This window comes from Oncorhynchus mykiss, chromosome 2, assembly GCF_057628025.1.
Source record: "Oncorhynchus mykiss isolate SJ-2025 chromosome 2, ASM5762802v1, whole genome shotgun sequence".
NCBI lineage: Eukaryota > Metazoa > Chordata > Actinopteri > Salmoniformes > Salmonidae > Oncorhynchus > Oncorhynchus mykiss.
In genome coordinates, this window is record NC_143023.1 from 23,720,553 (window position 1) to 23,735,130 (window position 14,578).

At 39.2% G+C, this 14,578-nt stretch overlaps 1 protein-coding gene across 7 annotated transcripts in view; it reads right to left on the minus strand.

Moving 5' to 3' along the window:
* Nucleotides 1–14,578, minus strand: part of LOC110538978 (protein lin-28 homolog A-like) — a 17,199-nt gene continuing 2,621 nt past the window's right edge. For 6 of the 7 annotated variants that reach the window (XM_090193659.1, XM_090193653.1, XM_090193664.1 and 3 more), the window contains 3 exons: nt 8,881–9,065; nt 4,845–5,038; nt 1–433 (listed from right to left, as the gene is read on the minus strand). In XM_090193659.1, coding sequence (XP_090049785.1) covers nt 76–433; nt 4,845–5,038; nt 8,881–9,065 — 737 coding nt within the window. In that variant the 3' untranslated portion in view covers nt 1–75. Of the gene's footprint in view, nt 434–4,844; nt 5,039–8,880; nt 9,066–9,642; nt 9,873–14,578 lie in introns of those variants that run through there. The other variant, XM_036943353.2, reaches the window with a different exon arrangement.

Below are 14,578 nucleotides of genomic sequence, written 5' to 3' on the forward strand. Positions count from 1 at the left end.
TCAGACTGAAGGAAGGTGGTTTTATTGGACCAGAGGTAATACTAACAGGTGGCATCCGTCCAAGGTGGATGTGGATCAGGATTGTTTCAACCTGTGGTGTCCTCCAGATCTCCTCTGAATCTGTGCCGGGTCTTCCGGAGAGCTGGAAGACTTGCTGAGGGGGGAGGAACTGTCCTGAGAGGGCTGGGAGTGCCTGTTTCCCTGCCTGGGACTGGGGCTGTAGGAGGTGGTGGTGAAGGTAGAGGGGTACTGGTCCACAGTAGTGCGTCTTCCCTGAGTGGCTGTGGCAGGGCCGGGAGACAAGGGGCCGGGGGGGCGGTGAGGACAGTGGGCCACCATGTGCGTCGCGCTCTGGCAGTAGTGGCACTTCTTTGGCTGGGGCGGCAGGCTACACTCTTTGGCATGGTGGTCTAGTCCTCCACAGTTATAGCATCTGAGACACAGAGAGATGAGATCCTTGTCACATTCCAATTCACAAACAAGCAATTTCTTGGGCTTAACAAGCAACTTCAGGGCTTAAAGTGCGTATTTATTCTGTATTCAAAGAATACAACCTAGAACTTCTTATATGGGATATCATTACATTTTCTCTAGAATGTAATATGGTACAAATACAATTATAACATGCTTACTAGATTGGTTTAATTATATTTACCTAAAATCTGTTGGTCCAAATGTATCCTTTAGATGGCAGCATTTCACATAGAATACACCATAGAATGTGCATAGAATACACCATAGAATGTGCATAGAATACACCATAGAATATGTATAGAATACACCATAGAATATGTATAGAATACACCATAGAATATGCATAGAATACACCATAGAATATGCATAGAATACACCATAGAATATGTATAGAATACACCATAGAATGTGCATAGAATACACCATAGAATATGTATAGAATACACCATAGAATATGTATAGAATACACCATAGAATATGCATAGAATACACCATAGAATATGCATAGAATACACCATAGAATATGTATAGAATACACCATAGAATATGTATAGAATACTCCATAGAATATGTATAGAATACACCATAGAATGTGCATAGAATACACCATAGAATATGTATAGAATACACCATAGAATATGTATAGAATACACCATAGAATATGCATAGAATACACCATAGAATATGTATAGAATACACCATAGAATATGTATAGAATACACCATAGAATATGCATAGAATACACCATAGAATATGCATAGAATACACCATAGAATGTGCATAGAATACACCATAGAATACACCATAGAATATGTATAGAATACACCATAGAATATGTATAGAATACACCATAGAATGTGCATAGAATACACCATAGAATATGTATAGAATACACCATAGAATGTGCATAGAATACACCATAGAATGTGCATAGAATACACCATAGAATATGTATAGAATACACCATAGAATGTGCATAGAATACACCATAGAATATGTATAGAATACACCATAGAATGTGCATAGAATACACCATAGAATATGTATAGAATACACCATAGAATACACCATAGAATATGTATAGAATACACCATAGAATGTGCATAGAATACACCATAGAATGTGCATAGAATACACCATAGAATATGTATAGAATACACCATAGAATGTGCATAGAATACACCATAGAATATGTATAGAATACACCATAGAATATGCATAGAATACACCATAGAATATGTATAGAATACACCATAGAATGTGCATAGAATACACCATAGAATATGTATAGAATACACCATAGAATATGTATAGAATACACCATAGAATACACCATAGAATGTGCATAGAATACACCATAGAATATGTATAGAATACACCATAGAATATGTATAGAATACACCATAGAATATGCATAGAATACACCATAGAATATGTATAGAATACACCATAGAATATGTATAGAATACACCATAGAATACACCATAGAATATGTATAGAATACACCATAGAATATGCATAGAATACACCATAGAATATGTATAGAATACACCATAGAATATGCATAGAATACACCATAGAATATGTATAGAATACACCATAGAATACACTATAGAATGCACCATAGAATACACCATAGAATATGTATAGAATACACCATAGAATACACTATAGAACGCACCATAGAATACACCATAGAATAACACCAATACTGAACCTTTAAGAGAAAACAGTTAAAGTGACCAATACAAATACAATACTTCTCATATGTGTTCTCATCAAGAGATGACAAACCAAATAAATAGATAAACAGCTTATTATTTTCCCTGCTAAAATGCGCTTTAATAACACATTTGCACACTTGCTGATATTTATAGCTTACTGACAAATGTCTATAGAAATGCAGTATGTCAACAACAGGCCTAAGGCCTGCAATAAATAACCAAGCTGCTCACGGGCGGAAACAATGACAAGGCGAAACATTGATGACAAGGCGAAACAAAGCAGGGTTCCATACAGGGAACTAAGTCGTGTCACTCCAGCCTGTCACATGGTCTCTTTTACTGAATCAAATAGGAAGCTATTCAATTAACTGGTTAATATAAGAGGAAATCATACCAATTACTTTGCAATAGACATTATTAACTTGCAGTCAGATGTTATAAGGCTACATTTCAGGCCGGTCACCCAGTCAGATGTTATAAGGCTACATTTCAGGCCGGTCACCCAGTCAGATGTTATATGGCTACATTTCAGGCCGGTCACCCAGTCAGATGTTATACGGCTACATTTCAGGCCGGTCACCCAGTCAGATGTTATACGGCTACATTTCAGGCCGGTCACCCAGTCAGATGTTATAAGGCTACATTTCAGGCCGGTCACCCAGTCAGATGTTATACGGCTACATTTCAGGCCGGTCACCCAGTCAGATGTTATACGGCTACATTTCAGGCCGGTCACCCAGTCAGATGTTATAAGGCTACATTTCAGGCCGGTCACCCAGTCAGATGTTATAAGGCTACATTTCCGGCCGGTCACCCAGTCAGATGTTATACGGCTACATTTCAGGCCGGTCACTCAGTCAGATGTTATAAGGCTACATTTCAGGCCGGTCACCCAGTCAGATGTTATAAGGCTACCTTTCAGGCCGGTCACCCAGTCAGATGTTATACGGCTACATTTCAGGCCGGTCACCCAAAAAGTTACATATTGCAGCTTTAACTCTTTCAGATGGAAGTTTCGCATGACTGAGCTGGAGGCTTGCAGGGGGTCCCTCACGGTGGCATCTTCAATTAGAACATGCAAGGGGGGAGAGGGAAGGAGAGGAGAGGGGGAAGGGCATTGGAATTTAGGTTACATCCAGGCTAGTTCGCTTGCTTGGGAGGTTACCTACCAATACCCCCTCCTCCACTCCCCAACCCCCACCACAGACTCCCATTCTAGCTGGTAAGAGTGAATAACCAGTTTTCACAAGACAAGCTGCCATGCTGGTCGTAAATGTTTTTATAACATATCAACCACATAGGCACATGGTTACATAGTTTCCACAACATTTATGTTTGCATCATTTCTAATATTTGCACAGAACAACAAATCAGCTGAGGTTTGACTTTCAAGTAAACCAATAACTCAAGAGAAGAGAAAGGTGTTGGCACAATTTATTTGTAAATTCCAAAATGTTCAAATATTGTCAATGTTTATAAGATCGGGGAGCCAAGAGTTTAACTGTGTAACACTGTAATACATCAACCCATGAAATAGAAAAATGTAATAAGCCAATATAAAAAATAAAAGCTGGTGGATGTTATTAAAGGGAATGTAGTGTTTATCAAATGTTTTTAACCTGCCTATTTGGATCCAACCAGCAAGCAGCTCTGTTACAGCTCTGGTCAACACACTGACCTCAACATATTTCTATTCCTGCCTTTGAAGAAAGATCCCTCTTACATTATAACACTGGGGAGGGAAATTAGGATGAAATGTCTACACAAAAAATAAGTATATATTGTTAAATAAATGTGATCATTGATGTAGCATAGGCCTAACTCGGGTCATAAAATTAGTATCCACCATAACGCAACATGATGCAATATAACATCACCTAACACGATGAATAAAAGGGCAATCCTGTATGTATAAAATAAAAAGCCTGTTTCTGACAATTCCTCTTCAGTCTAAAGTGATATTTGCTCTACATTACAACATTGCATCTGGTTGGGAAACAGCTGTTAAAACAGCCGTTCCTATCACCAATCTATGTCAGTGGGGTTAAGGACAAATCTGTATTCAAAGCAAATAGCAGCCAGCAGCAGAGCCTCAAAACCAACCATCACGGAAATAGCAGCACTTGGACCGACTAGACCTCCGTCATACAATATTGCCGTAAAACCATGGCAACTGGAGCCCTATAGAATAACAGTTTGGGTGAAAATGCAGCACCACACAGGAAAAGGTACAGCACAATCACATTCATTATTTATACTAAACTCATCGTACATTTGACCTCTAAAGGAACACCATGTAACAGAACCTCTACAAATGTGGACCTATGACATAATGTAAATAATGCAGCAGGTATAGTCCACACAGAACCTCTGAATCATACACAGGTAAATACGAATATGCAGCTACTGCTAAATAGATTACATCAATGCACACATACACAGGCACACACACGTATGCACATACAAACACACACACCACTAATGATCACCGCAGCACTACCCTGTTCCTTCCAACATCATTGTCTGTTCTGTTGCTAGTCTCAATTCCCTCCCTGCAGCAGCAAGTCTTACCCACTCTATATTCACTCATAACAGAACATGAAAGGAAAGTCTGTTCTAGTAATTCTATTTCTATGGTTCACTCACCGGTCTCCTTTTGGCTTCCATCTCTGCTGCGGGGCTGGGGGCTTGGGTTTCTGTCTCCTCTCACTGCCCAAGCAGGGGCCTCCCCCGAGGCCCGTGACTTGTACAGACTCCAGGCCCCTGGGGGACATCTGGAAAGTAAACTCTAGTGGCTCTCCCTCCCGCAGGCTGCGAAAGCCCTCCATGTGCAGCTTGCTCTGGGACAGAAGGAGGAGGATAGGACATGATAGGGAGAAGAAGACACAGGTTACACAGGGATCTCCTGGTCTAGTCACACACAGTAAATCTAAATCAACCCACCTCTCCATCTAGGTCTCAATCAAGCAGATGGATGAATCAAATTCATCTATCTACATCACATTTGATAATTTGCTACTAAGTATCCAAATACGTGCTTGAGGACTACTCCATCATAATGGCTGATCCCTACAATCACTTGCTCCCTGCCATTCCCTGGGTCTGTCGCTGTGGACTGAGCACATTGGTTCACTTCCTATACTAGAGGATTCAGATGGACCTTAGCACACTACAGTAGAACACTAGACTTTCAGAATAGACACACAATCTCTCCACTTCTTTGAGGGAATTTTAGATCTTTACACAGAGCCACAGACCCACCGAGCCACAGGAAAGCAAATAGCTGTACTTTGAGCAGGATATTGTTAATAACAAGTAGAAAACGAGGTATGGTTGGTGTAACATTTACATTCTTTACATTTTAGCACACGCTCTTATCCAGAGCAACTTACACTTAATGCATTCATCTTAACATAGCTGGGTGAGACAACCACATGTCACAGTCGTAGTGAGTAAAACTGTCCTCAGTAAAGCAGCTATCAGCAAAGCCAGTGCTAGTAAGAAAAGTCCAGTTTCAGTCTTACATGATGATCTATGAGCTCAATCATCGGAATCTTAGGAATTCAGTTGCTAATATAGATCACAAAATATTTCTAAAACAATTTAATGGCAAGTGAAAAATGATTTTGGTGTAAAAAAAATGCATTTGTTGTATATAATCTTGTAATAACAAATCTATTATAATTACTGCTATTATCATCACTATTGTCCCATTATAAAATACAAAAAAAATATTTTTACAGTATTTAAAATATGTATTAAAAAAAATCATATCTTACTGTTTGTGAAACTTTAAAACAGTTGCTTCCCTTTCCATATTTGTTAGAAATATAATTGTATGTATGATCTATTAATGTATCAAATAATAATAAATACTTGATTAAGGTTCATGAGTTCTTTAAATACATTTAATCCAAAGAAAAACACAATTACCAAATACAATTTTACAATTATTTTATTATAAACATGTAAATAATAGGCATATATAGTATATAAATGGTAATACTATTCATATTTTATCAAATTAAACACAGATAATTTAGATTTTGAAAATATCAAGAATATCCTAATAATCTCTCAATTAGAGCTTTATTCCTTTTCTTAAACAACGTTTCTTATGAACTTTTACATCTAATTACATTTTCATGGATCTTGTCCAAAATAAATGTTTACTAAATTAATTAATACATTTACAGTAACTATTACCTCAACAACAGCATTAATTAAGCCAATTTACCCCCAGTTCACAATACATAATAACTTTTTCTAATACACAAAAGGAATACCACTGATTAAAACAAATGATTTGATTTCTGTGAAAGTTGTTTACAGTAATGTAAATTATTGCATGTCTGAACGACTGCAGCGACAAACCCCCCTCCCCTAAAAATTAATAACTCAATCTAGCAACGAATAAAATAAAAACTAAATAACCCATGAATCCTAATGAAACAACATGCAACTAAACTTAACCCTAGTTCGTCTTTACAGAGGCCAACAAAACTAATCTAGCCCATATTTCTACGAGTCACTCTAAGTCACTGATTTGTGTTTCAACAGAAGTCAAAGCATAGGTTCAGGATTCTCTGATCCAGACACCTCGTCCCCCCCCCCCCCCGACATATTTGAGCCATCAGCCCTCAGCCCAGGCCAGCTCTCTGTTAGCCCAGACCAGCTCTCTGTTAGCCCTGCTGGAGCCTCCTAAACTCTGGGCTACCACAGACCAACCCAGCACAGCAGCCATTTTGCCTGTTTTCGGTTGGGGGATGTGGGAATGAAAAAGGGAATAGAAGAGAAGGGAAAGACAGAAAAAGTGAGCAAGGAGAAAGGAGGGACATGACAAAGAGGAAGGGGTGCGGGTATATACAGTGCTTTTCTTTTCTTTTCAGCACATGGTCTGTTTACTAGCTCTTCCAATAGTGGAGGGAGCTTTTGTCACTGGACGGCTTGATTGAGAGAAATGTGATATGAATGACAGGGTTGGAGAGGACATACATGTTGAAAAAAAATGACAAAGCCCTAGAGTTCAGGCTGGGTCAGGCTTCAGCAAGTTTAACTCCTGAATATACCACAGGCGTTTGTTGAGCTTCAACTGTTTCATTGTCAACATATCACAACTAATTCCCAGTTTAAAGAGAGAAGTTCCCCCACTTGAAGCAGTTATTCAGGTCATTCTACAAAGCCATATGCGGTCTCTCCACAGTCCTGTCTACAGAAGCCTCCTGTTAGTCATTTGTTAGTCACATTCAAGCTATGCAAGGAAACCAACAGTATATCAATCCACGCAACTTTGCAAAACATTTCCAGAAATCAGTCTCAGATTCATGCACCAAATATTTCCCAGTTAAAATGAATCTGAATTGTAATTGAAGAGTGAGTAAATCATACATTGCAGTGGTCTCAAAAGCCCGTGGAGACAGTGACTCAACATCAAACAGAAGCAGTGGTCAAAAGCACAGACAGATAACATACTGCAACTGCATTGCTCCAACAGTGTCGGTTAGCAGTTAGCTGCACTGTCGTCATAGGCATTTCATCAGCTGGCCATAGAAACCAGTCTTCTCTACAATCAGTCCCTCTATCAATAGATGACTCACTGTAAGAAGGAAGTCACGTGAACACAAGTAGGTAGGTAGCTTTTTTTCTCTTTCTCCCCTTTGAGGGGAAAAAAACACCAGGAAGAGGAACAAACAAAGACTGGTATTAGCCTAGCCCTGGAAGGAAGGAGGAGCCTGCCAAACACACAGTGAGATGAGATGGACTGATGGGCAGTCATAATCAAGGATCCACTCCAGCCGGTCTCCCATCGCATCATACACTATATCTTCCACCATACCACTCCCCAAACCTATGCTGCCCAAGAAAATCCTACCACATTTACATTTGAGTCATTTAGCACATGCTCTTATCCTGAGCAACTTACATATGTTTTCGCACTTGTCCCCTGTGGGACTCTAACCCACAACTCTGGCATTGCAAGTGAAATTCTCTACCAACTGAGCCACACAGGATGGGGACTTGGCAAGCTAAATCGAGCACACCTAAAATGTGGCAATTTTGGGGTGGATTTGATGGAATTCTGTCTCTAATTGGGCTGCAAAGTGTCAATAGAATCTAACAACATGGCACGAGATGGTGAAGGAAAGCAGTGCTATAACATACACAGGCCAAAGCCCACACAGGAGTGAAATAATGTCCAACATCTAAACCTGGTTGAGGTTGGCCTCTAAGCACATGTTTAACCTGACCACTACCATGCACCCCCTGTCTTTTCTTTGGCTTCAGAAAACCCCCACTTATACAGAGGCCCTTCCCCGTCTTCTGGGTCTATAAAACATGACAAGTAACATCTATCAATCACACGTTTTTGCATTGCAAAACTATTTCACTATAACAATAATTTTCAGAATGTTAATTATTTCCTGTAGTCCTACAGACATCCTACACAGAAGCTCATTCATGAGGATGCTACAACTTAGATGTTACAATGTTACCACTGCCCCTCAACAATGTGCATGTGTCTCAGAGATATGTGGTCGAGATACAAACTATCCAATAGCCTGCACTGTGTGTTCACCTCGTATAGGAGTGGGAGAACTTGTATCCAACTCGTGTAGACATGAGGGTTCAGCTTGACTCTCAGCTGATTATTTGTATCCATAGATGGTTCAACTTAACTTACTTGGTGAACAAATACATCCATAGGAGGATCTACGGGAGTTCCCCCACGACTAGTCATGGATATAAATCCGAAGCCCATCCGCACATTGAACCACTTGCAGTGGCCTGCGCCGTGCATGGACTGTTGCTGCCCACCCTGCAAGGATCCTGGCTCCTCTCCTCTATCACCACCTTTGCCCACCCCTCCTGAAAGCAAGTTGAGAATACAATGTTAAAACATCAATGAAATCACTTCCCATTCGTTTCAGTAAACCTTATTTGGGCAAATTATTCAAATTCTAAAAATGTATTCTGTCTTGTACACAATTCATATGCAAAGTACTTATTTTCCAGAGCAGGTAACCAACTCATAAAGAACATTAAAAAAACTTTATTTACATGATTTGCCAACAGATGGAATTTGCTTTGCTGGCTATCTGATAAATAGCCATCATAGGCTATTCCAACTTGGATATTGAAGTGTTTAAATATCAACTATGAACTTTCATCTGCACTTGCATCACTTGTAATTTTCTAACAACAAATGTGAAATAACTTTGTATTTGAAGCAAAGGACAGGTGTAAACCTCACCCATAAACCTCAGCAAAAAGCGCACAAAAAAGTATATAGCAAACGCTGTGGGCGGTAGGCTACATAACACAACATCTTGGAAATAGATACCCAACAACATCTCGGAGGCTACAGTCAGTCCCCTCTCCTTTCCCAGGAAAGAGGGACGCCAGAGAGACAATCTAAGCAGAGATACATAGAATATAGAATAACCTTCGGCCATGTTTCCCTGCCAAGTTTCCGCTCCAAACTTCGGTGATATAAGCCCTGCTGGTCTTGATATTGTTTATTCCTCTGCGTCAGTCGAATATTCTGATTCGAGCGACCATACTTTTGCGTGCATGATCCAACGTGCGTTCCCCCATAGATTTTCAGCATATTCTTCTATGGATTTCTCTTGCTCTGTTCACGTGACTCTGTCAATTTACATGCTTTCTAGCGACTATTTTGTTCGGTCCGTGCAATCAGGGATCCTTAGGATGTTCCTAACCATTTGAAGTTGAAATGTAAAATGGTTACGGTAGTGGTTAAGGATAGGGTTTAGTATGGGTTATGGTTAAGATTAGGGTTAAAGTAAAGGTAGATGTTAAGATTAGGGTAGGGTTTAGAGTATGGACGTCCCAAGGATACCAGATAGCAGTGCCATTTTTTTCCTCGAATCCAGGCAAAAGAGTTCATTCGGAGCACAGAGATAACCAATCGTCGTTCCACAAACCGAACATCAACATATTTGTGTAGGCCTATTCCACGTTTATTTATTCATTAGAAGTTTCAAAACATAAGTATTTGGCACGCAAATGCTTGAGTTGTCATTTCATGCCAAGAATAAACTGAATGATTACCCTCATGTATGTGTGTAAACGTGGTTATGTTACATACATAGATAGGCATATCCTCAAGTCATGATATATACAGTACCAGTCAAAAGTTTGGACACACCTACTCATTCAAGGGTTTTTCTTAATTTTTTTTTTACTATTTTCTACTTTGTAGAATAACAGTGAAAACATAAAAACTATGAAATAACACACATGGAATTATGTAGTAACCCAAAAAGTGTTAGACAAATAAAAAATATTTTATATTCTTCAAAGCAGCCACCCTTTGCCTTGATGACAGCTTTGCACAGTCATGGCATTCTCTCAACCAGCTTCATGAGGTAGTCACCTGGAATGCATTCCAATTAACTAATTGATTAATTTGTGGAATTTCTTTCCTTCTTAATGCATTTGAGCCAATAAGTTGTGTTGTGACATGGTAAGGGTGGAATACAGAAGATCACCCTATTTGGTAAAATACCAAGTCCATATTATGGCAAGAACAGCTCAAATGAGCTAAGAGAAACGACAGTCCATCATTACTATAAGATATGAAGGTCAGTCAATCAAGTGCAGTCACAAAAACCATCAAGTGCTATGATGAAACTGTCTCTCATGAGTACCGCCATAGGAAAGGAAGACCCAGAGTTACCTCTGCTGCAGAGGATGCGTTCATTAGAGGTACCAGTCTCAGAAATTGCAGGCCAAATAAATGCTTCACAGAGTTCAAGAAACAGACACATCACAACATCAACTGTTCAGAGGAGACTGTGTGAATCAGGCCTTCGTGGTCGAATTGCTGCAAAGAAACCACTACTAAAGGACACCAATAACAATAAGAGACTTGCTTGGGCCAAGAAACACATTTGCACATACTGTACATAGATTTTTCTATTGTGTTATTGACTGTACGTTTGTTTATGTGTAACTCTGAGTTGTTGTTTTTATCGCACTGCTTTGCTTTATCTTGGCTAGGTCACAGTTGTGAATGAGAACTTGTTCTCAACTGGCCTACATGGTTAAATAAAGGTGAAAAAATAAATCAAATAATTAGATGGGTGTAAATCTGTCCTTTGGTCTGATGAGTCCAAATTTGAGATTTTTGGTTCCAACCGCTGTGTCTTTGTGAGACGCAGAGTAAATGAACAGATGATCTCTGCATTTGTGGTTCCCGCCATGAAGCATGGAGGAGGAGGTGTGATGGTCAAATATAAAATATGTTTTGATTTGTTTAACACTTTTTGGGTTTACATGAGTCCATATGTGTTATTTCATAATTTTGATGTCTTCATTATTATTCTAAAATGTAGAAAATAGTAGAAATAAAGAAAAACCCTTGAATGATTAGGTGTGTCCAAACTTTTGACTGGTACTGTATTTATCAATAAAAACTGTGATCACATTTAACTCCAAGGTAACTATTGCACCGAATTAGGCTTCTTCTTATTATCGGCTCAAAATTAATGTCTCTGCAACTGTGATATATCACACATATATGTTTATGGGAGTAGACTAGTCACAGGGTTGATTTATGTGATAGAATAATAACTAGTTAAGATAGGGTTTCTGTATCTAGGTTTGAAACATGGTGGCTGACATTAATCAATCTGGTGGGTCCAGTCTTTCCGGAGATGGACAAGTCATTAGCCTAACTACTTTGTCAGACTCCTAAAATATATATCTACGAGCATCACAGCCACAATGCTTGGGGCATTAAAATAAACCTATTTTCACAGGTATCACAGTTGTCTCACAAAGACAAGCCAAAATTACCCTCAACTGACTTTTAATTTGTATTATTATCTATATTATTATTATTATTATTATTATTATTATCACTGCGTTGTTGGGAAAGAGTTCTCAAGGTAAGAATACCACTCTACTGTTTTACACCTGTTGTATCCTGTGCGCGTGGCGAATAAACTTTGAAACTTGAAATTCACCAGGTAAAGTGAGTTTAGGCTATTTATCACAAAATATGGAAATTCGTAATACTTAAAAGCTAATCTGTGTTGACATGTATGAGGCAACAACAGATATGCCTAAATATATATCTACCGCGTAAAAATAAACTAAGAACAAAACATGAACGCATAGATCTTACAGGCATGACCTGACATTCCTGTGCTGTTCTCGACCGTAGGTTATCATTTTAGCAAAACCAATCAAGATCAGGTTAGCAGAAATATCTCACAGATAGGCGTTTGTGTTCCTTGCATGGTACACATTTAACAGGCCACATAAAGGCTATTCGTGCGTATTAACACCTGGTTTTCGTCAATACTATCATCGAATTGCCGAAATAAAAACGATTCCCCGATAGATAATTAGACTATGGGATAAATAACATGACAGAGGGTTCAAGACACAGAGATTGACTAGGGCGAATGTTAGGGGAATTCTTTATGAAGGGGATTGGGGGAGAAATACTCCCAATACATTGTAAACACGCCCACACTACTGCAGGAATCCTCTGATGGACCCCACCTCACACTTCAATCCGCCTTCAAACTGTGTTTGTGAAGATGCATAATACGAGAGAAATTGGAGCTCAGCACAAACGCAGCGTGGAACATTGGGCCAGAATGACCAGGCAACACCCGTATCAGATGTTACCGAAGCAGGCATTTCCCCAGGTATTATAAATGAGGGGACAAATGCGTCAAACTGAATCAGCGCCTATTTGGAAGATTGGGGAGGATTTGGAAACAGAGTTATGTGTTGTGTGTATGATATAAAAGGTGAGGACAGAGAGTAAAACATCATCAGACCATGTATAGTCACAGTTATGAGGTGAAAGTATCCATGCATAATTGGTAATGTGATTGGTACTTATCAGTTATTTTCAACCAGAAATGCCGAGGTCACCGGAGAGCCTCCCCCTCTCTCTCTCGTTCTCTCATTTTATCGAGTTCATTGGGTTTCATTCCATTTTCTACCATTGAGCACTTTTTTGCAGTCTAGCGTTTGAGTGCCAACAAGGTTCATATTGTTCAAAAAATCATTAGGCTGCTACTAATATTAACAACTCTAAGACATGTAGAAAACTACAATTGAACTGTTTAAACTACAATGTAAAGTGTAAATATATCAGAATCGGATTGTACACAATATATTTAGATCGAATGTCTCTTTTTTGAACAGTTTTGTGGAAAAACCATTCGTAAAATGGGCTCTACATCCATATAGTCTTTGCGCAAATGTCGATTGTATTACCTAATCTTGCAACCCCTTTCGAGAATCTGAGATCCTTTCGGAGTGATATTGGGGTACTTATGATGTTTGGTGATAATCAGGATTTTTTTCCCCATGCAAAGTAAGTGGCTGGGAGGGGCCCGGGCATTGATGGAAGGGAGGCAAGGGTGACGTTAAGGGGTTGTTCTCTTCCAATGCCTTAGCAGATCGAGATAGTGAAACTGGGGAATGAACGATTCGATTTAAAATAAACGCAAGAAATGCGCAATTGGAATCAAATTAAGATTGTGGAACTTTTATTTAGGTGCATGTGTAAACTATTGTTCGTTCTGAGGCTACCGCTTTGCTAAACTGTTGAGCTCAATGAGGTTATATCTTAGTCCATCACATTTTTATATACACAATTGTGCCCAATATATCAGATTATGGAGTTTAAAACGTTATGTTGAAACACATTAAAGGGAAATTAAATATTGGACAATGAATCTATTTAAGCCATACGGTTGAATAACTAAGTCTCAAACATACTGAACAAAAATATAAACCCAACATGTGAAATGTTGGTCCCATGTTTTATGAGCTAAAATAAAATATCACAGAAATGTTCCATAGGCACAAACAGCTTATTTATCTCCATTTCTTGGCACAAATTTGTTTACTGCCCTGTTAGTGAGCATTTCTCTAATAAAAATAAAGACAATTAATCCACCTGACAGGTGTTGCATATCAAGAAGCTGATTAAACAGCATGGTCATTACATAGATGCACCTTGTACTGAGGCCAATAAAAGGCCACTCTAAAATGAGCAGTTTTTTCACACAACACAATGCCTCTATCTCAAGCTTTGAGTGAGTGTGCAATTGGAATGTTGAATGTCCACCAGAGCTGTTTCTATAGAATTTAATGTCGTTTTCGAGAATTAGGCAGTACATCCAACTGGCCTCACAACCGCAGACCACGTCTAACCACCCCAGCCCAGGACCTCCACATCCGGCTTCTTCACCAGCGGGATAGTATGAGACCAGCCACCTGGACAGCTGATGAAAATGTGGGTTTGCACAACCAAATCATTTCTGCACAAACTGTCAGAAACCTCAGGGAAGCTCACTGAGCACACTGGACAAGTGTGCTCTTCA